Below are 24,251 nucleotides of genomic sequence, written 5' to 3' on the forward strand. Positions count from 1 at the left end.
CACTCCTAAGTCTTCATGAACACTGTGATCGGTATCTCTCGTTCACCTGAGTGACCGAACGATACATCACTCCTAAGTCTTCATGAACACTGTGATCGGGATCTCATTCACCTGAGTGACCGTACGACGATACATCACTCCTAAGTCTTCATGAACACTGTGATCGGGATGACTCGTTCACCTGAGTGAGTGACCGAACGATACATGACTCCTAAGTCTTCATGAACACTGTGATCGGATCTCTCACCTGAGTGACCGAACGATACATCACTCCTAAGTCTTCATGAACACTGTGATCGGTATCTCTCATTCACCTGAGTGACTGAACGATACATCACTCCTAAGTCTTCCTAAACACTGTGATCGGGATCTCATTCACCTGAGTGACCGTACGACACATCACTCCTAAGTCTTCATGAACACTGTGGTCGGGATGACTCGTTCACCTGAGTGACCGAACGATACATGACTCCTAAGTCTTCATGAACACTGTGATCGGTATCTCTCATTCACCTGAGTGACCGAACGATACATCACTCCTAAGTCTTCATGAACACTGTGATCGGTATCTCTCATTCACCTGAGTGACCGAACGATACATCACTCCTAAGTCTTCATGAACACTGTGATCGGTATCTCTAATTCACCTGAGTGACTGAACGATACATCACTCCTAAGTCTTCCTAAACACTGTGATCGGGATCTCATTCACCTGAGTGACTGAACGATACATGACTCGTAAGTCTTCCTAAACACTGTGTTTGGGATCTCTTTCACCTGCGTGACCGAACGATACATGACTCCTAAGTCTTCATGAACACTGTGGTCGGTATCTCTCATTCCCCTGAGTGACCGAACGATACATACTCCTAAGTCTTCATGAACACTGTGGTCGGGATCACTCGTTCACCTGAGTGACCGTACGATACATCACTCCTAAGTCTTCATGAACACTGTGGTCGGGATGACTCGTTCACCTGAGTGACCGAACGATACATCACTCCTAAGTCTTCATGAACACTGTGATCGGTATCTCTCATTCACCTGAGTGACCGTACGATACATCACTCCTAAGTCTTCATGAACACTGTGGTCGGTATCTCTCATTCACCTGAGTGACCGAACGATACATCACTCCTAAGTCTTCATGAACACTGTGGTCGGTATCTCTCATTCACCTGAGTGACCGAACGATACATCACTCCTAAGTCTTCATGAACACTGTGATCGGTATCTCTCATTCACCTGAGTGACCTGAACGATACATCACTCCTAAGTCTTCATGAACACTGTGATCGGGATCTCTCATTCACCTGAGTGACCGAACGATACATCACTCCTAAGTCTTCATGAACACTGTGGTCGGTATCTCTCATTCACCTGAGTGACCGAACGATACATCACTCCTAAGTCTTCATGAACACTGTGATCGGTATCTCTCATTCACCTGAGTGACCGAACGATACATCACTCCTAAGTCTTCATGAACACTGTGGTCGGTATCTCTCATTCACCTGAGTGACCGAACGATACATCACTCCTAAGTCTTCATGAACACTGTGATCGGTATCTCTCATTCACCTGAGTGACCGAACGATACATCACTCCTAAGTCTTCATGAACACTGTGGTCGGTATCTCTCATTCACCTGAGTGACCGAACGATACATCACTCCTAAGTCTTCATGAACACTGTGGTCGGTATCTCTCATTCACCTGAGTGACTGAACGATACATCACTCCTAAGTCTTCATGAACACTGTGGTCGGGATGACTCGTTCACCTGAGTGACCGAACGATACATCACTCCTAAGTCTTCATGAACACTGTGATCGGTATCTCTCATTCACCTGAGTGACCGAACGATACATCACTCCTAAGTCTTCATGAACACTGTGGTCGGTATCTCTCATTCACCTGAGTGACTGAACGATACATCACTCCTAAGTCTTCATGAACACTGTGGTCGGTATCTCTCATTCACCTGAGTGACCGTACGATACATCACTCCTAAGTCTTCATGAACACTGTGATCGGTATCTCTCATTCACCTGAGTGACCGTACGATACATCACTCCTAAGTCTTCATGAACACTGTGGTCGGTATCTCTCATTCACCTGAGTGACTGAACGATACATCAGTCCTAAGTCTTCATGAACACTGTGGTCGGTATCTCTCATTCACCTGAGTGACCGAACGATACATCACTCCTAAGTCTTCATGAACACTGTGGTCGGTATCTCTCATTCACCTGAGTGACCGAACGATACATCACTCCTAAGTCTTCATGAACACTGTGGTCGGTATCTCTCATTCACCTGAGTGACTGGACGATACATGACTCCTAAGTCTTCATGAACACTGTGGTCGGTATCTCTCATTCACCTGAGTGACCGAACGATACATCACTCCTAAGTCTTCATGAACACTGTGATCGGTATCTCTCATTCACCTGAGTGACCGTACGATACATCACTCCTAAGTCTTCATGAACACTGTGATCGGTATCTCTCATTTACCTGAGTGACCGTACGATACATCACTCCTAAGTCTTCATGAACACTGTGGTCGGTATCTCTCATTCACCTGAGTGACCGTACAATACATCACTCCTAAGTCTTCATGAACACTGTGATCGGTATCTCTCATTCACTTGAGTGACCGTACGATACATCACTCCTAAGTCTTCATGAACACTGTGATCGGTATCTCTCATTCACCTGAGTGACCGTACGATACATCACTCCTAAGTCTTCATGAACACTGTGATCGGTATCTCTCATTCACCTGAGTGACTGAACGATACATCACTCATAAGTCTTCATGTGGAACTCAGAGTGTTAGCACTGTGTATTTTAGTTAGTCTAGTATTGATATTTTCGTAGTATAATCTAAAGAGGCACTATCAATATTTCACATAGGTTACCCTGTCCAGACCGCATACTCAGCCAACTAAATCGGTCACATATTTTCAATTATGTTACAATAAAATAAACGTAATCTTACTTTACTTTTTTCAATGTTTACTTATTTGTTGTGTTTGCTTTAACAATACATAGCCTACATGTTTACATAAATGAAGGGTTAGTCATGCATGAAACCCTACAATCCGTGGTCATTGTTTATTCGAGGAAGACAAAAGCTCCAATGATGTGTAAAGACAAACACAGGTGATTGACGCCTGCATCACCCAGTCAGTTGGTAACACTGTATTGACAATCAGCTGGTTTTGACGTCATTGTTCACTAACAGTGATGCCAATTTAAAACTGCCGTACCTAAACGTTTTTTGTGTTCTATTTCGTGATTTACTGTTATAACCTGTTATGGTTCTGAAATATACTTAACATTTAAAATATATTATTGCAACAGTATATTTGAATTGAATGGTTTTGTTTGTACTAATAATATCAAAACCTTTAAACCTACTATTTTGTCACATTCAATACTAACTAAAGGGTACATATCTTGATAATTTTACGAACCAAGGGTAATATTTACAAGAAAAAGGATGTTTGACAGAGAATTCCAAAGTTACTAACTCAAACCCTGACTTAAAATTATAGACAAAGAATTAGAGAGCTTCAGCAACCTTTTATTGTTATATATGGTAATAAAGTAATAAAAATGGTACAAATTTCTCTATTTACATAGCATCACTTTATTTAACACTTCCATATTATCAAATGAGCTCTTGAAGTTTCGTATTGTTACACTTAAAACATTTACTTCGGCTATAAGTGGTTACGACATACTGCTATTCTTCTATGACTAACTATAAGAGTGTCAACTAATTAAAGCACATTATGAATTATTGTGGACATATTAAAAATTAAATACGTGTGAAACATGTGAACCAAACGAAGCAATGTTTTGGAATGTTTATTAATTAGCCAAACGTTACGGTGAGTGCCATAAAGATAGGAAAGGACAAATGAATTATTAATTAATCTATAACATTCCAATAAAAGTTCGCAAAAAGTATAAATGTTTGTATAGTATGAATGACACTGCTTTCTATGTTCTTTCAGTTAGTGTCATTATTTATCATCCAGTGGGATATACAAAGAACGGGAAATACAAAAAACCTCCGGCTGCTATTAATTAATACTCCTGCTACAATTTATCAAAGTGTTTAAAATCTTTTGGTTAGTAAAATCGTCCGTGTATATTAAGTATAAACACTTATTGTATGTACCATGTTAAAAAACAAATTTTATCAAGTTTTTATCTACTATGTAACGTTTAATTACCCATGACATTCAGAGAGCGTTCCTATTTTTCCAAAATTTAATATTCTCTACGAGTTTTGGACATACCAATTTGCTGTTTTGTTATTTATATATTTTTGGTTTTTGAAAAAGGCGAAATTTAATTTTTTTAAGATTGAAAATGCCAATTTTGCTAATGTTTGTGCAGTGGGTAACCAACGAGCCTGTGTTAGGTTAGGATGTGTTGGATTAGGTTAGATTTTGGTTAGGATAAATTAGATCACGTTAGATTTGGTTTATTTTGGATACTTTATATGTTAATACTGATTTTAGCGCCATTTCAGATTTTTTTAATGCAGCATCTTAATTCTAACAATTTCACAAACTTTACTCCTAGAAATTGGAATCCACGTTCATCTGAAGAGTTCTAGGAGTTTCAGTGTTAGATCTCCGACACTGCACTAAGTGGAAGTTGAAATGAAGGTTAATTTAATATTCAAATTGAATCAGTCCTTCTAAAAATATCCATAAAAAGTCGGCGAATAACAGACTCAAATGAACTCTGAACATCGCTTAGACACCAGGGACACCTAGAATACAAAATGTATTGTAACCTAGGTGTAATTTGGATTTCTTCAGACGAACATGACTCCAGATCCCAGGAGTCAAGTGTATAACAACGTCAAATTCCGAATGCTGCATTAAGAGCAAGGTAAACTTAATCTAAACTCATAATTCATATATAATAGTATAAGCACGCAATCTAGCTTTTCTTTAAATCGATGGGTGACTTTCTACTAAGATGGAAATCGATCATCAACCGTTCTAGTTTTGATCTAGGTAAAAATGAAAGGATATCAAAAGGGTCATTTAAAGTGGCGATTCTCTATCCTTTTATCTAAATGACTGACAGTATATAGAGAAGAGTGAGTGTGTGACAACATGATTAGTTAGGACAACGCATCATCTAAATGGTTACTTCCTAAGTAAAGAGTTAATACGTTCAAGATAACGGCTTTTCTGGACTTTTATATTTGTTGTCGAACTTATTAATAATAACGGCAAAAACCGCAACCGAGTTGTTTACGTTAAACTTCTAAGTATAACGAGAAATGTATATAGGCTTCGCAATTTCGCACAAAAAATTATTTCAATATTTTTTATATATTGTTCTCCATGTAATCCAAGGAGTACCTAAAAATTAATTTTTGCATAGCAACGTGTACTACATCGGGTGCACGACGCGCTTTATTTAGCCCTGTGTGTACCTGATCGGGTTACACGACGGCAGTTGTGAAAGATCACGTGTACCCGATGAGGAACACGTCGTCGTGAACGTGTTCAGTGTACAGTGTTTTTAACCCTTTTGATACAGTAAACGGTACCTACATACACTCGACAATATTATTGAAAAGATAAAAATGTTAAAAATAAATTGATGTTTCAAAAACAACTACAGGACTTTTAGGTTACTAAATAATTAAATTTAAAAAAAATGTAAAGAAATTGAACTGTTTTATATTCAAATAAATTTGCAATGATGTCATTTTATTGTATATAACTAATTCTAATGAGTCTGAAAAACCGGTAATTTCGTTTATATAAGTGTAAATTTGGTTTTGCTCCTGCTCTTACCGTCGCGGTGAAAAATATGTCTACAGATCCACACCAGAAGTTGAGGAATTATATGTTTCTGCATTATCCGACTAATAAGAAAAGTGAATGTTGCTAATGGTGCAATGTAGTAAGTACGGTGGTTATAGCAAGATAACCAGATCAAGCAACTTCAAGCGTAGCTGCTGCTTGGGTGGGTGACCCCTGAGTGATCCAGTCCATGCAAGCAGTCCGCCTGCCCGGCTGTTGATGGTGGTTGGGAAGTAACCTTTAAACCATTGGTCCCCAGGTTAAGTGTTAGAGAGGGCTTCTTAGCCCTAACTTCGCCTGGTAAAATAAGACATATTTACTTTATTTAACTCTTTGATTGTGGAACAGTTGGAATTTCATGTGTTATGGTTTTTATGTTCCATTCCATTTTGATAACTGAGCTACTAAAATTAAATTAGTTCTTTATTTGTTCCAACCTTTCAGCATTGGTAGAATTTATATTATATATATATAATAAGCACCATTGCACTATATTCTCACATGGTATGGACACACACACCCAATCATTTACTACTGCTATGTTGGGGTTACTACTGTGCCTCATGTTCCAAATCCACACAGCCAACAATCTGCTGCTGCTCCACCTAGGAGTGGTGAACTCCCTGCTCTGCTCTATGTTCCTCGTATTCTCCGCTCCCTCGCTACTGCGGGGGTGGACTATGCCACTTGTATCATATTACTACTGTGCCTCGTGTTCCAGATCCCCACAGCCAACAATCTGCTGCTGCTCCACCTAGGAGTGGTGGACTCCCTGCTCTGCTCTATGTTCCTCGTATTCTTCGCTCCCTCGCTACTGCCGGGGTGGACTATGCCACTTGTCTCATATTACTACTGTGCCTCGTGTTCCAGATCCACACAGCCAACAATCTGCTGCTGCTCCACCTAGGAGTGGTGGACTCCCTGCTCTGCTCCATGTTCCTCGTATTCTCCGCTCCCTCGCTGCTGCGGGGGTGGACCATGCCCTGCACTCTCCACGGGTTCCTGTTCACCCTACTCCACCCCGTGGCTCTGTGGACAGTCTGTGGGCTCAACTGTGATCGCTACTACGCTATATCTGCCCCCCTCCATTATGGGGCTCTCGTCAGCCCCAAGAAGGTACAAGAAGAGTGTGTAACATGTACTATAGATAAACCGCTCGCAAAGAAACCTGCGCAGAAGCAAATATCTGAGCAGCCACGCGCAGGAGGGGCCTCCTCCAGTGGCGGGGAGTGGGACAAACATCTCAATGTCTCTGTTTTATCAGCTGGGTAGATCTTGTCTCGCTCGCACCATTTTGTTTACACTATAACTATTCTTTAAGTATATTGTATTTTGTGTGTAGGCATATAAAAGAGTAATATATTATTTTAACAGAGTAATGTAGCTATAGACGCATCCGGTGAGCTTACGTTTTAGTGTGAAATTAGCCGCTAAGTGGCAGTGGCCAGGTCAGGGGATAGAGCAAGCGGGCGAGTGCCGAGCAGTGGTGGGGATACTGGCAAAGGGCGGCATCACAGCGGCGGAGGGGTATATTACCCCACCCTGCGTGAACTAAAAGCGCATAGTGTCTTTTTGTAAGCGGTTTACCTATAACTTCACAGTACTATACGCCATCTTAACAATTTTTTTTTTTTTAAGAAACATCATATGCCTACGTTTGTAGGACGGGCCATAGTGAGTGTCATTGGAATTTTAAATATTATTACAAAAGTAAATTAAAATATTGAAATTATAAAATATACCACTTTCAGTTCATACCTAAGGTGAATATGTTTTAATAAGGTGATTCTTAAAACGTTACTTTGTAATGAGTAAGGCTTTTGGAGTGTGTATTGCAGCATTTCTAATAATAATTTAAATTTAAATTATATACTTAATCACCTTGCATTTTATTAAAGATTACCTTGACACCCTACGGGCCATCCCCTAAACTCAGGCGTCAGATTGTTACTGCATAAAATATAGCTAAGACAGCATAGCCTTATAACATTGTATAAAATTTGTAAATGTTATCTGCTATGTTTTAAAACTTAAGTATCTCCAGAGACTTCCACATTCTCTGTTCAAAATGAAATTATATACTTCAGTATATCCCAAATATACGAATATTTCTTTGCATCGTTCAAAGCCACTGTTTTTCCATTTCATCTCATTTTTCAATTTTTTCTTTAATTTTATAGATTGTTATGGGAGTATTAAACAGAAAAACACATACTAATAATTTAAATGGGGACCTCATTATTTCCAGCTTCCTCGTATCTATACCTGATATGTCATCGAGTACACAAATACAAATAAACAACAGACTAATAGTTTTTGATACGCACAAAATTATAATAAAACTAACAAGTATGGTGATAAATAATAATAGTCTTTGGGTTCGAACATGCTTTAGTATTTGTGTTACACATTAATACACAATATCTGAGATTCAGTATCTCCTGTCTTATTTAGAATTTGAGCCTATTAATTTAAGTTATAGAATCAGGAAATTATATAAAATGGTGATAAACAAGCTAAAGTAGAAATTAAAAACATGAATCTTGCGCGTTAAAAACGGACATAAATCTGGAACAGAAAAATATGACATGTTGCAAGATATGGGTTGCAATTTGAAAATGTAAATTTCCCCCCTTGTACCTCCCTTTTCACAGGGGGGTAAAATTTCGTTTACCATAAAAAAATCCAAAAAAGTCATTTAATTAGTATGGTGAAGGTTATACATTGATATCCCAATACCTTTGGATATTGGGATACCAGGCGCATCAGGACCTAATTTACACCCCTATATGTAAGGGGTTGTTTGCCCATAACTTTTGCTAAGATCCTCGTAGAGATGTTTTTTCAATACCATTTAGTTTCTTTTGCATTTACCTTTCAAATGACATGTCACACATGACAGGGTTACAATTTTAAAATTTTGAAGTAATCCCCCATTATACAATTTAAAGGGGGGGGGATTTTTACCCTGTAAAAAGTCCAAAAGAGTATTTTAATAGATATGGTGAAGATTTTATATCGATATCTCAAACAGTTTGGAATTTTTCAGGCATATCAGGGCTTAATGTACACCCTTTACATTTCTTATGTCACCCTTTAAAGTTTAATTATCTGTATTTACAGTTCTTTTACCAGAAGAAACTGCTAATGTACCATCAGCTACCCTGTGGAACGCCGATTAGTTAGAATCTTTAATACTCAAGAGGAAGGTTGGAAAAAAGTCAAGAAGAGCGTGTCATAAATGTGTACATATTTTTGGGCTTCATGGACACAAATGTTTAAGGGCTTGAGGAATTGGGAGAGTCTAAAAAATGGGTGTATTTTAAATTAAGGATTGTTTTATGAACAGCTTGGGAGCACTGAGGATCAGTGGACGTTTATCCTACTGTCTGTTATCCACAGGTCACAATAGGGCTCGCTGCCACATGGTTATTGGCACTTCTTCTGTGCATCCCTCCACTGTTTCGAGTCGCACCCTACAGCTACCACACAGCGCTCGCCGGCTGTGCACCGGACTTCACAGCGGGACACGCGGCTCTATGGTACTACGCCGTCTACACCACATTCACTCTTCTGCTACCTGCAGCCCTTATCCTCGGCTGCAACCTTAAGGTGGGGTAGTTCTACACTATATATACTATATTCTCCTTGTATGGATATGGATATCATAACCGTATTTATTTCAAGCATAGTTATTTTCTATACTTATTTTTTTTAATAAGACCTGATTTACATTTTAAAGTTTCAAAACGATGGTTATCAATTAGACCCTAATTGGAAATTTTTTAGAATCAGTCGAGTTTAAATGGTAAGACTGTTGTTACAGGGAGTCAAAATTATTTGCAAATATGATAAAAAAGATCAGAAAGTCCAAGACAAATTAACATATATGTAACTCTATGTTCTCACTTGATCATGGACGGTCTAATGCTGCTAGTTATGTTAATTTTACCTTCTCTGCAACGCACTATAACTTATCATTTGTAAAACAGACAAGATCTGTATATAGGCATTTTCTTTATCTTATATAGCATTTTCATTATGGAGTTAACTGTTAAGAAACTGTTAAGATGCTTTAAATTTTCTACTGATTTGATACACCCCAAAACTATTTTTTTTGAGTTTGAGCTATTTAGGAAATTGTTTCTGTACTGAGTTTAATAAACATAATTTGTTAACCCTAATGGCGGTACCGTTAGTTGTAGATAGGTTTGGAACAAAATTGTTGCTATTTGCGTTTTTAGGAAAGTAGGGTTTAAAAAATCGGGTAAAATTCAACCACAAATGGAAAAATATAACGAAATCTCCATGGTATCCGATAAATAAGTGTGTATCTAAAAGTCGTAATCCAAAAGGTTGCATCTTGAATTTTATTCAAAGTCTTAGATCGTACTTTTCTTATTTAACGTTACTCAATTAAAACACATTTTAATAACGTTTGTATCTCCTTTTCAAGTTTCTAAAATATATGAGTATTCTTTTTAGGTATTGATGATCGCCCGTTATCATCGACACCGCATCGCCAGCGCCATTTTTGAGGTGACACTATCGGCCCAGGTGACGATCACACACCAAAGGAATCCATTTTTCCTCCCAGGAGGCCTGACCAGCAAGTTCCGAGGTCGCAGTGCGGTATCCACCGTGCTACAACTACTCGGTTCCTTCTTCGTCCTCTACTTTCCGTACTACGGTGTCATAGTGTGGGAATCATCCGCGAGCACATTCCTCGTCGGGAAGGATTTCTACACCAGAGTGCATCCTCATCTGATCACCCTAGCGTCGACCCTGCTCACGTGCTCCCCTCCCGTGAACGGTCTCTTGTACGGAATCAAAAGCAAGGTGTTGAGGAAGTCCTTTCAGAACTACTGGAGAAAGCAGATGTCTAAAGTCGAGATCAACCACGAGATCCAAGCTAGAACCCCTTCTGCCTGTGGATCGCGGAGGCCGTCTTTGACACCTTTAGGGATTCTGACACGACCTACAGGATCGCTTTTACAGAGAAGACTCTCCGAGGCCTTCATAGACTCGAACAGATCTGCGCAGTCCTCTCCAAAGTCGAAGATGACTAGGATATCATCTGAGTTGTCCTGGAGACCTGTGTCTACCTCGGGTCTGGGCCTCACGTTCGTGGGGTCCGACATGGAAGGCGACACTCTGAAGCGCAACCAGTCAATACGTCCTCAACACGCCGCCAGCTTCAGCACTCTCCAAGTCCCTCACAGTGAGCAGGACAAGTTGAGGAATGAAGAGCTAATCAGATCCTTCAGAATCGCTATAGCCAGCACTAAAAACACTGAGGACGATTCTAAAAGCCCTGGAATAATTCGTCCCGTGCTCAAATCCAGCGTTAGCAACACCAGCTTATTCGTACAACGAGTCCTGGGAGCCGGGAATATCCGGTTCAACCTCAAAGACAATACCCCCAGTGTTCCTCAAACTAGACGATCACCTCGTATCCTCATAACGAGGGCTTTCTCCGAAGAATCTGAGCCTAAAACGCCCAGCTCGCCCGGAACTCCCAACCGGAAGGCCGACCTGGGCAAGAAACATTCCGTCTCCGCCACCACACTGATTTGTGACAGAAAGTGGAGGAAGAGTAAAAACAACGTAGCATTTCTGGACGACTTTTACCAAAAGGACTTGCCCTCGCCGGGTGGAAGCAGTGTTTCCTCCAATGAGGACCAAGAAGGTCTGAAAGGATTCCCCCGCTCTAGCGGTCTGCTGTCCCCTGATGACGGAAATGCAAGTGATGGAGGTGACAGCATAGTCTGGATGAAAGGCTCGCCTCAACACGTCCCGCTGAAGCAATCTTGCAGCAGTGATGACAGTGACAGTGCGATGAACAACAGTGAGCCTAAAACCGACAGTAGTGTCCTGCAGTCGTGGCCTTGTGCCAGTAACAGGAAGCTCCACAAGTTGCCGCTATCAGGCACGATATCGGATGAGGACTCTCCCCCGGCCCAGAGAGTCCTAAGGACATCTTGTAGCTTCACGGGCCTCCATGACACATCCGGCTCCTAGTGGGAATGGGTGCCTAGAGACGCGTCTCATACAAATTATGTTTAAGGGCTTTTGGTGTTTATAGCCATTTTCTGGTGGTGATTTGTTCCTCAATGTTTCAACCAGCCGGTGGATTTTTGCAACTTAATCTGTAAAATAGTAGACTATGTTGTTGTCTGAAGTTTGGCTTGGTATAACTAACACAATTGTTCATATGTGGCACTTTTAGAACCATGTTGATATTCAGTGCAAAACCTACTGTGAAAGCCAAAGGCCATTTGGGTATAAAATATTTGTACAGACCTTCACTGACGTATGTTTGTCAGATATTTTAATTTTTTTTACCCCAACGCTTAAATTGCATTTATTTTATGATTGAACCAATTTACAGGCCGATATAAAGTTTGAAAGCTTTAGAGTGCTCAAGAACAATGATAATAAATAATTATATTGCAAAGTAATTGTAATAACAGCCATTATTTATTGATTTTTTTATATGCCCATAATATAATGTTACAATGGAAATACAACAAAATAATTTTCTTAAAGAATCAATGGTGAACTTAGTGCCACAGAAGTAAGTGTAATTCATCGATTGTCGCAGAAGATTTCTTGTGATTAGAATATCATTTGACTGAACATCTCGATTTTGTAAAGATTTCAAAATTATTATATTTCTTTTTAATTGTCACTTACATTAAGATATCTTAGTTGCTCTCTCAATAGTGTTGCTTTTGGAGTTATTAAGTTTATTTTGAGGCGAGTATATAGTTTTCATTTTCATAATGAAAAAAGTAAGACTTTTGAAATTGAAATACGTTTTAATGTTGAAGAATGTGCAGAGAGCAAAAAAATTATTTCAATGCACTGAATTGAAGTAATGTATATGATCAATATGGTACTACAACAATTAGACAACTACCACAATAAATAAACCAATACCACAGTTTATTGAAGGAGCCGACCTAACGTAACGAAATAAGTAATTCGGGTATACAGACGACTGGACTACCCTTCCAGTTGTTGACCATAAACTACATATCTTTGGAATAAGAGAATTTTCTTTCACAAAATTCAGGTTTCTAGGGCTTTTCAATCAAAACAGCTAGAAGGGTGGGCAGAGAGAGACAGATGGATTGCCCTTTGACCTTTTACCCTTAAATTCAATAGCGTTCTTCTTTGGACCAAGAAGCACCGATTTACCAAGTTTTGTGTCTCTGCGATCTTTCTGTGCAGAGTTACACACTTATGGGTAAATTGACATACAGACAGGTGGATTGCCCTTTGACAATTTGACCTTAAATTCAATAGCGTTCTTCTTTGGACCAAGAAGCACCTATTTACCAAATTTTGTGTCTCTGCGATCTTTCTGTGCAAAGTTACGCACTTATGGGTAAATTGATAGACAGAGAGATGGATTGCCTTTTGACTTTTTGACCTTAAATTCAATGGCGTTCTTCTTTGGACCAAGAGGTACATATTAACCAAGTTACACACAGAGTTACACACTTATGGGTAAATTGATAGACAGGCAGATGGATTGCCCTTTGAACTTTTGACCTTAAATTCAATAGCGTTCTTCTTTGGACCAAGAGGCACATATTAACCAAGTTTTGAGTCTCTACGATCTTTCTATGCAGAGTTACACATTTATGGGTAAATTGATAGACAGACAGATGGATTGCCCTTTGACTTTTTGACCTTAAATTCAATAGCGTTCTTCTTTGGACCAAGAGGCACATATTTACCAAGTTTTGTGTCTCTACGATCTTTCTGTGCAGAGTTACGCACTTATGGGTAAATTGATGGATAGAAAGATGGATTGCCCTTTGAACTTTTGACGTCATATTCAGTAGCGTTCTTCTTTGAGAATAGAAGAACATTTGTTCCAAATTATAGGATTCGTGGTAGGTCCTTTCTATAAAGATTTATCATACAAAAGGATGGACATCCTTTTCCCCATAACGCAGTACGTTAGGGAGAAATGATTCAAAGTGAACATTCCCTTTGTAATAAGAAGAATCGTTTTTGGGTCCATAGTAATTCGTCAGTAGATATTAAAAATTCGCAAAGGCAAAAATTTACAAATTTGTGCTGAACTCATCGTACGTTTCAGCCTACCAGAACTAGCATTTAACCCTCCTCAACCTAATAAGTTAGCTTATTAAAATGTATCGAAATATACTGGTTTTCATTTACATATTCTATTAGATTATGAATGGAATGTATATGTTGCTTAAAGTTATTTTGTGTTCTAATTTGTATTTTAAATTATTTAAGCTTTATATGATTTACTATTTATATTTAGATTTATTTTTACCTACTTTTCTGGCACTACTAGAATAATTGTAAATGCTTACGAGGAGTTCTCTCATTCATATCTTTTGAAAAAATCACTTTTTAATATTGTTTCTAAAGTTTAGCAGACAATTCTAATGTGTGAAAAGATAAATTATTTTAAATTCAACAATTCACTTTACATGGGTCAATGAATTACTTTATTATTCATGTGTAATGATAAGTAATATATTATTACTATGGGTTTAGAAAGCAAAGATATGTATTCACAAAGTAATATGGTTACGATGAACATGTTAGTTTAACTACACGAGTAAAACAATATATTAATTAGTATACCGGAGATGAATGTGTTAGCTGCTAACTGTAATATTTAGTAATGATTTTTTTATGAATGAGATATTAGATTTATACCTTCGCAGAGCAAGCTTCTTGAGTATGATACCTTGATAACTGCAACGACTGGAAGTAAATTGAGATTTGCTTAAGGTAATAAAATACGAATCAAACTGTAGTAAAAACGTAAAAGTAATATATTAAAAATAATATAGAAATGTTATATAATTTGTAAAAAAAATTTGTTATTTTTTAATATGTCAGTTGAAAGGAGAGTTAGTGATTGTGTTAAAAAATAATAAAAGTATTTTTTTTTTTGTTTTTTAAACTTAGCCTATACGATCTATTTTCTATACATATCATCTGAATAATATTTATTTCCAAAACTGGTCGCGAGACCGCTGGCGGTACGGATCTGTTTACCCTAGACAGTTTTACTGTCCAACAAATAGTTGTGCCTATTTCAAATACTTAAGCAAATTCTTGCAGATGTAAAGATCTTTAGACCGTTAGATAACTGTCTCTCAACGCGTTGGATTTATGCTTTAGCCAAATAATAATACACAAATTTAAAAAAACTCTGATGAATACTAAAATATTAATCGAACACTTAATTTCCTCGGAATTCTTAGGTACTCAAGTTTAAAAGTAGGTGGTAACAAAAGTAACACAAGTAGGCTATACATTTTTACGTGATTTACAAAGTAAAGAACACTTTACAACTGTCCAGATATCATGCTCAACAAGAAAGGAGTTCTATTATTGTTACACACTATTTGTACAGTGTTATACAAATGGCTGGGCCAACGTTCAAGACGGTTAGAAAATGTATGTTAGTTATAGTGTGTATAAAACAACAGTATTGTATGTCCTGTATATCTGGGAAGCTTTACAAATTCTGTTTTGTTACACTGATCTGTACAATAACACTTGCGCAGATCAGTTGAATGGCGTCACATAGCCAATGTAAGTATTACAGAAGCTGAAATCTTGCCAGACATACAACTCTTAGTACTTCTACAGTACTACAGTACTTCTAGTTGCATTGCAGCCACTCAGTATTGACCTGGTTACTCTATTGATGTACCTTGAATGTTCCTAACTGACCTAATGTAACTCTGTCGTCATATTCATGTTTCCTAGTCAATTAAATGTGTTTCAACGTTGCTGATACATGCGCGAGCAGTCCAAACCGCATTTATAACAAAATTAATTATTTTTAATATGTTGAATAAAAGGATATGTTAGTGCTTCAAGGTGTTGTAAGCTAGAAGTAGACCATAAATGAAACCAATTTTGATTGTTAACTTATGCAAAGTGAAAGAAGATGTTTTTATGTGAATAATAGTTTTTTATTGGTTTCTGTAAAGACAGTTTAGTAAATTTCATGACTAATAATGGACTGTATGGATTTAACTGAATTATATAAATACGAGGGAGGTACTCAAAAGAAATCAAAGTTATTTTAAAAGCTACAATACTAATTCATAACAACTTAATGTTATTTCCTATCTTATGACACCTACAGTATAAGTCCTCCATGAATCAGGTCTTATTAACGAACACTGTTGCACAATTTTGTTTTCAATTTCCAAATAAAAAGTTTGAACCTTGTGGAAAAAATCCGCATGGACTTTTTTTCTTTTCGCCTGGTCGTCCAGAACGAGGTTTTCATATAACCTACATTTTAAACACAAGATATCCACTCGTCTTATGTAACAGCTGATTTAAACTATTTTAGTACCATTTTTAGTCAACAATAAGCAAAATTCTCAAATGTACATTGTTTCCTTAAACTCGCCAACATATAGTACAAAGGCAGGAAGAAACAGGTATGGAAAAAAAATAATAGCAGGAGACGAACAGAACCAGTCAGGTCAACGACACAAGTAGCACTGAACTGGCAGAGCAGTTTTTTCGCCTAGCGGGAGAAATACGTACTAAATAAGCTCCGCCCCTGCAGTGATACCTTGGTTTCTTTTGGTTACCCTCTCGCTTGCAGTACTTTTATTAAGAAAAGTTAAAAATAAATTATTTGTTTATAGTAAAAATAAATTTCAATCCTATACATATATATTTACTTACTAAATTATATTTCTAAGAACAGGATGACCGTTTATGTGCAAGACAATCTATGCAGAAATACACATATAGCTTATATTATTCATTATAAAGTGAATGTTTTAAAAGAGATTAGCATTTACAGTTGAATTTTTGAACATACTGTAGTCAACTCTCATAAAGATATTGTAGGTATTTTATGGAATACTTATGGGTTCGGATACAAGTTTAGCTTACTATGACAATCCTACCCACTCTTTGCCTTAGTCTTGCCTGTGCTCTCCAACAAGGACACACAGAAGTATATGTATTAAAACACGAATAGAAGTTCTCAGATTTCATTATCTAAACACAAAAAATTACGCTGTTTTAAAATGTTCTAATTCAAAGTTCCATTTTCTAATTTTTTAAAGAATGACCGTTATGAGTCCTAGGGAGACAAATGATTGTTTACTATAGAAGAGGCCTATCATGTTGAGTGTTTAATAAGAAAAGGGATAATGTAGTTTTGTCCTTAGAGGAGTTTCAAGGTTGTTTTGCCCAAAAATAAAACAAAACTGTTAAGTTTTGTGGTTACTACAATTTCACAATGCCTTATTTAATGAACAAATAGAAATATTTATTAAAATTATCGTAAATTTCACAGAAACGTGTTTTTGACTCCACGGAATTGTCAGTGTGTTGATTCCCTACCATATCCCAAGCAATATTTGTCTGTCAGTCTGTCTGTTGTATGTATGTTTCCATGTTGTATGATCTCAAATTAAGTGTACAGTTGTTGTAGCGATATCCGCTGTACCGCTGTTTGTAAATAGGATGTAACTCAGTTAAATGTTATATTTTAAAGTAAAATTTTGTTGTTATTTTCCTTAAAATGTGTTTTTATTTCACCCTCCTGCATGACACTTGGTTAATGCGTTGACAATAAGAGAATTTCCCCTTCGCTGTTAAAAAATAATCAAGAGTGACCTCGAATATTTCTTTGACTGTTTCCCAATAATTAGTATAAAAGTTAAAATACCGGTTAAAAGATCATTAACGATTAAAATGACTGTAAAACCTTTTAAAGTCAATTCAACTTGGTGCATTTGATGTTTTGAGGAATTTAAACATATTGAAACCATAATGTGTTCTTAAAACAAACATCAAAGTCAACTTTGAAGTACAAGTACTTGTATATCTTCCATAACACAGCTGAATTTTTAGCGTCTATTTTGTCACTGGGAAAAATTGGTGAGAAGAGAAAGACATTTTGTACTAAATGTAAGCACGATGACAATACTTCTCCTATGTAGAAGATTTAATGAAATTTGTTCTTCTTACACATTACAAGAAGCTTATAACAAGAACAACACTCATAATTTTTGTTGTACCAATGATTTAGTAACGACTTCTTATAGTGTAAATAAAATCGTTAACGCTAATTCAAGATATTCCTTGGTTTTTTTTCAATGTACTTTTTATTTAGCTTAATCTTGTCCAAAAATCAATTAAACTTTTCATAGGGATCCTCTAGTAAGATTTAGGATGTTCTTTTTATTCTTAATTATTTGATTTTTTGCACAGAAGAGACAATGAGAATGCCTTTTCAACTAGATTATACTATATTTTGTAGTCTCTTATGTCGAAACGATTTAAACAGTTTATTTCGAGCTTCTTCATCGCCTAACTTTTTTTGGATCTCTTCAGACCAGCATCTGCTCTGATTTCAGGAGCCAAGTCTGTGACAGCATCAGATTTCAGACTCTGCACTAAGAGGAAGGTGAACTGGAGGTATACTTAACAATCACATTAAATCAACCCTTTCCAACATAACTACGTTACTTGTACAATGTTGACACTTCATAAGGGTGCGGTAATTCTACGGTTCTTCCTTAATTCAAAAATCGTCTGTCAGTGTCAATAACTGTTCCCTGCTGAAGAAGGCAAGTTTGTTTGTAAACCACAACATAAAACGCTGCAGACAAATGGTAAGTTATAATTGGCATCCGACAGCATCAACCATAACTTTAGCTTTCCTCTTCACTTAGCGTTCGACTCCAAACTTGCTGTTCCATCACTGACTTCGCCCTTGCTCGTCAAAGCATGAATACCTTAGTTTGTGTTTGATATTATTTGACAGGTTGCTTTGTCATCTAATGCACACGTAACTAACTTGCAAATGAGCATCTAGACTGCTGTTCTCAAAACAGACATGTTATTCCGGGTTCAGTGACGAATTTGAACCCGGAATACGTAAACGTTTTCAACATTAGTGCTGATTTGTTGGTACACAACAGAATAAGTTGAACCCTTCTAGTTTTAGGCTGCGACCTGTCCTGGAATAATAGAACAGCATTTACTGAACTCTAACATGAAAAGTGTTAGGAAAAACATGAAATATGTTTGGATTTTCTTGGGGAAAAAAGGTTTTTTTTAAATTTTTGGCTTAGGTATATTTGACTTGATAACTGTAAATACAAAATACAAAACGTTGTATTATACATAAAGCATTTTTAGTTCTCAATTCCAGGTGTTGTTACTGTGTATCGTTAATTTATATTTATTATTTAACGAATGGGTATGAAACTCATAGAATGAACACTCAATTGTTCCAGACATTGTTAACACCATTAAAGGTTCTACTGAGGCAATATTATGTCTCTTTTGGGAGTCTCATCTTAACTACTCAATGAACGGAATATACAAGATCTGTATCTTGACAGATCGTCACGGGGATTGCAAAGAGTGGAATGAGTGAGGGGTTTAGATGGGTTTGAAATCATCAATCATCGACATTTGTGTAAGGGAAAACATATCGGCTCAGTTGCTTTCGACGTATTGGAAATACAGACTCTTTTCATCATTTCAATCCCCGTTTAATTTGATTACAACATTTTTCTATTGGTGCAAAATGAAAGGTTCCACACTCGTGCAGGTTGGTATTTATGTGAATGAGAAAGAATGGCTAAGTGAGAGAGCGAGGAGATGGGAGAGTTAAGAGGAAAGTGTGATGTGGGAATATCTCGGACCCTTAAGTGTTCTCCGCTTACTAATTATCTTGGCTTACTTGGCACGGAACATCGTAACTAGCTGTAATACAACACTGAACACCGAGTAACATCTGGTTACGGTGAGCAATCGGGTCTAGTTATAGAATGTAGTTCAGGTTAGAAGTAGATATTTTAGCATACTTCTGATACAAATGTATCTGTCCTAATGACGTCAGCTAGATGTATCATCCAACTATACTTTGTGTAAAGTTTGTTATTGATGATGGAAGGCTTAGAAGGGTAATTGGATTTCAAGCATGTTTCATCGTTATATGTTACAAAATTTATAAAACAACGTTTCAAGGATTTAAATCTATCCTCTTCGTCAGGTGAGAAGCGATTTAGTACATATACGTGTACTTATAAGTTGCGACGTGCGGCAATATGCTGCCAATAAAAATAAAAAAAGAAAATACGAGAAAAAATTATGGTTGCCTGTAAAGTCGGTTTTACGGGCGAAGATTTTACGTGACAACGTCTTTTTCTCGGTAGAATATTTATTGATATGAATATTATTAAATTGCACAATAGGAACAAGGAATTGAATGAAAATAAGAATTGCACAAATTTTAACTATAGAAATATATTTTGTTTACTAAAACATTGTACATAATTTGAAATTAATTAAAATTTGTTATTGTACATGGTAAAGTTGATTAAAACATTTACTAAAATTGGAATTTGAAATTCTTGCTAAACACAGTTAAATTCTAACTCCGCGCGTGGTGATTGGTCGGTTTAGTTCGTTTGTTTGGTCGCACTGTTATGACAGGTTAGAGGTTATAATTTGTTATTTTAAATGTTTGACTAGCAATACGCGCTGTTTCTTCTCAATCGACTGAATTACGATTGATTGCAGAGTGATTTAAACTAATAATTTACTTAACACTATCAACATTTGTCAATAGTATGACATAACCTATAAACTCAGTTTCTCAACTTTTGTGTCAATCTAACAATTAATCAATCAATCATAGTTTACGATAATGAAATATCAGTGTACAATTATTTACCTTTATTGTTGTAGTTGTTGTAAATGACGAATCTAAGCACTCCACATTTTCACGAATAAACATAGTTATCTGCTTTATCCCGTGCGGCGGACCCACAGTTATCTGCTTTATCCCGTGCGGATCCCGTGCGGCGAACCCACTGGACGGGCATCGTAACGTTACCGGGCGTTACACTTTTTCATGAGTGACTCCGAGCCGCAACCTAATTTAAGACGTTGTCACGTCAAAAATTAAAAATACCCGAATACTGCCTAAAATCCAGCAGTTTCGTTCTCTTATTTTCTTCCATTTTATGTGGCAGAACATTATGTACGCCATAAGTAAACATATATTTACTAATTTCCTTCTCACTTGACGAAGAGTGTAGAATTCAAGCCTTGAAACGTTACGTTATATTTTTAAAAGTATAGCCTGGCAGTAAAAAAATATGAAAATAATATTGTTATGTATAAAATAAATTATTACATTCTGAGATAATACGTTTCTTCTTACTTAATATTGTAGGTTATGAAGTTTTGCCCCTAAATCTGACGCGTCAATTAGTAATCTAATAAGTTGTAAATAAGAAGCTGCTATTTAACACATCATATTTCTGGAAATTCCTTACAGTTGATTGTGTTTTCATCCTTCAATATAAGTGTTTATATTTATGATATTCAGTATGCATAAATACTCGAAGGTGTCCTTCAAAAATAATTTTGGCTACGAAAAATAAATAACCACATATAGACGGTAAACTCTCTAATATTTTGTGATCTGATAAGTTCTAAATAACTTCTAAATAAAGACTACCCTCATTGTACTGAAAGCATAGAAAAAACTGCAGGATGGAATAGAAATAGAAAAAAAGGATGTTCCATGCTTTTTAGTTTTTTATAAATTGAGTATTCCAAACTCATAGTGGTCATAGTACCTATATGGAAATTTAACTGCCGTATAGCAGTGCAACTATATCTAAATTGGAAAATAATTGGTTACAGTAATTTCAAAATCGTGCCTTATTAAAACTTTATTTAAATACGTAAATATATAAAAATAGAATCTTAAAAGGCATGGCATGATTATATGTTTTTAAATATAAATATGTAAGAAAGTTTTAAAACGCGAGAATAGCTAATAAACAACACTATTCAGCCAGTAAAATACAGTTAAATAAATGAGCTAATATATGATATTTAGACTTTCACTATATTTTAAAGAAGGTACTAGTTACAAGACAATGCCTTATAGTTAATAAAATAGAGAGCACTGAATTACACAATGATATAAATAAAACAGTATCGATATGTCAACAATGTCGTAACGGTTAACGCAGCATCCGTTCAAAAACAGACTAAATTGATTCTTCAACCCTCGCAACCCTGAGATTATCTCAGTCTTCAGTGAATCCAGCAGAGAGAAGAATAGTCTAATGCCGTTGCACAATAATTTCTTCTCAGAAAAACTCTGGAGCGGTAATATAGAGAGTTGCCGCTCTGTTTTTGTGTTTTAGTGTGAACAGTTTCATGTATTAATATTGATCAGGCGACTTTGTAAAATGTGCTTTTGAGATCTGGCAAGGAGGATTAATCTTTATATTTCATGTAATGAGCATTCATCCAATATTGGACCCAAAGACATAAACTTTTGTCAAATCTCCATTTTTAAAAGGTGAATTATTGATGTGATTTAGACTTTGAAGCAGGAAAATACAAATCGATAATGAGTCCATGGAAAAAAGAGTATCGTTCCCCTGTGATGGATGTTTCTTAAACAAACTCTTTCGAAAGTATACGTAGTGAGATTTGACATTGGAAGGTCACATATACGAGTACAACAAACGGAACACCACACACGAGCACAATAATTCATACACACGTTCCTCCAATATATCACATACACCCAACACATTTCCTTCGGGCTATGATGAAGGGAAGAGGTTGAACCTTTTATCAGTGACTCCTATCAGGGACCCCATTTCAGTAACCAACTTGGATAGTACCAACGACACAAAATGTGGAGTGGCCTCCTTTATCACTAGACTTTTATATTTGTGACTTCTTCCTTTGGTGTCTCTATCTGTAGTCTCTTGTATCTCATAGAGGTAAGAGATCGGATTGTTGAGGTTAACACCATACCACGTGACGTGTGTGATCAAGCTCAACAAAATTTCAGAGATCTTCTTGAACTGATGACCAATTTCTTTCTTGTTTCGAGATCTTTAGTCAAATACTGCCCGAGCCAGGTATTGAAAAACGGCTTGATTTACCCCCAATCAGGGCAGTGGTCCTTTTGGGAGCTTGGGCAAACACTCAACTCCTAAAAAAAGCAGTTTGAGTAATCGCCAAAATCAAATTAAGAAAATCATGCGGGAAGCTATCAAGAAATTGCAGATGTTGACTCTACCGTGTCTCTACATATTGGAAACAACTTCCTTTTGTATGGGTAAAATGCCTTAACAAGAGACCGAGACATACACATGTATGAGACACGTGAAGAGCAAGCTACCGAACTGGGAGACACAGAACGGTGGTTTATGAACGCCTACCCTCTCAAATGGGTGTGCATTTCCTCAACAGACTGCCCAACTCAATTAAAGATGCTCCAACGCTTAAGGCGTTGAAGACTAGCCACAAACGCTTCTTGGTGCCTCAAGCATTCTATAATGCGGGTGAGTTTTTGGCATTTGTCTCGGCGGGAGACCGCCTAATTAGAAGACTGGCTCTGCTGTACTAAGTGGTTTACATTAGCGATAAACGTATTGACGTTTGATATACAATTTAAATAGTGTCGTTTCATTTAACAAAATTTATTTTTTATTTCATTTTTCAGAAAATCAAACTGTGTGCCATTAGTGTAAATTCGCTCTCGCCTTTTAGATAACTTTTTAAAGCTCCTTGAAACTGCTTAATTACTTAGAGTCCAGCGCACTCTATTAAGGGCTTGAAACAAAGTTAATGAGGATTTAATAAGCATATTATTTCAGTACACAATGCTGATCAAGCCTGGTTTAGAGAGACAAAAGAATTGCAGAAGTTAGGATTTCTATTTGTTTTGCGAAAACACGCCATCCAATAATGGTATGTGAATTGGTTGGTTAAGAGTATTTTTGCCATCTTTAAATGTCACAACAGGGAAACACTACGTTTCAAGAATATTAATCTATCCATTTTGTCATTTATAAAAAAAACTTAATGCATACGGATGAAATGTTCCAAGTAGTTGTTTATTCCTGAAAGTAGGACGTAGTGTTCCACTCTTGTTGGACAAAACGATAGCGGATAACGGAAAACATTATATTTTCAAATCATCATCGTCAACGACAGATTTTAAACACAAAGGGTTTGGTTTGTTATGTTTGCCATCTTTAAATTTCACAACAGGGAACACTACGTTTCCTAAGCGTCCTACGATTAATTTCAAACCGTGGTGATGAAAAATATTTCTTTTGCTTTATATTTTAATTTCAGTTGCAAAGTCCGTTCCATTCATCACTGTTAATAAATATTTCGTAATAAACAGTTATATAGGATAAGTAATTAAAAATATTCACAAAGAAACGACAATAAAGCTTTGTGTTCAGAGAGTTCCTGCTTTCAATAATTTGCCCGATTGCTTCTGTTTGTCAAGTTGGACTCCATTTACTTTTTTCTGTAAATATTCTAATTACGAACAAAG

At 36.7% G+C, this 24,251-nt stretch overlaps 1 protein-coding gene across 1 annotated transcript in view; it reads left to right on the top strand.

Moving 5' to 3' along the window:
- LOC124367933 (melanopsin-like) overlaps positions 1 to 17,424 on the top strand; it is a 52,407-nt gene extending 34,983 nt beyond the window's left edge. The window contains exons 2-4 of the mRNA XM_046825142.1: positions 6,725 to 6,970; positions 9,257 to 9,466; positions 10,340 to 17,424. Of these exons, the coding sequence (XP_046681098.1) occupies positions 6,725 to 6,970; positions 9,257 to 9,466; positions 10,340 to 11,875 (1,992 nt within the window). The 3' untranslated portion in view covers positions 11,876 to 17,424. The remainder of the gene's footprint in view (positions 1 to 6,724; positions 6,971 to 9,256; positions 9,467 to 10,339) is intronic.
- Positions 17,425 to 24,251: the final 6,827 nt, after the last annotated feature.

The sequence above is a fragment of the Homalodisca vitripennis genome, chromosome 8, assembly GCF_021130785.1.
Source record: "Homalodisca vitripennis isolate AUS2020 chromosome 8, UT_GWSS_2.1, whole genome shotgun sequence".
In the NCBI taxonomy this organism is placed as follows: domain Eukaryota; kingdom Metazoa; phylum Arthropoda; class Insecta; order Hemiptera; family Cicadellidae; genus Homalodisca; species Homalodisca vitripennis.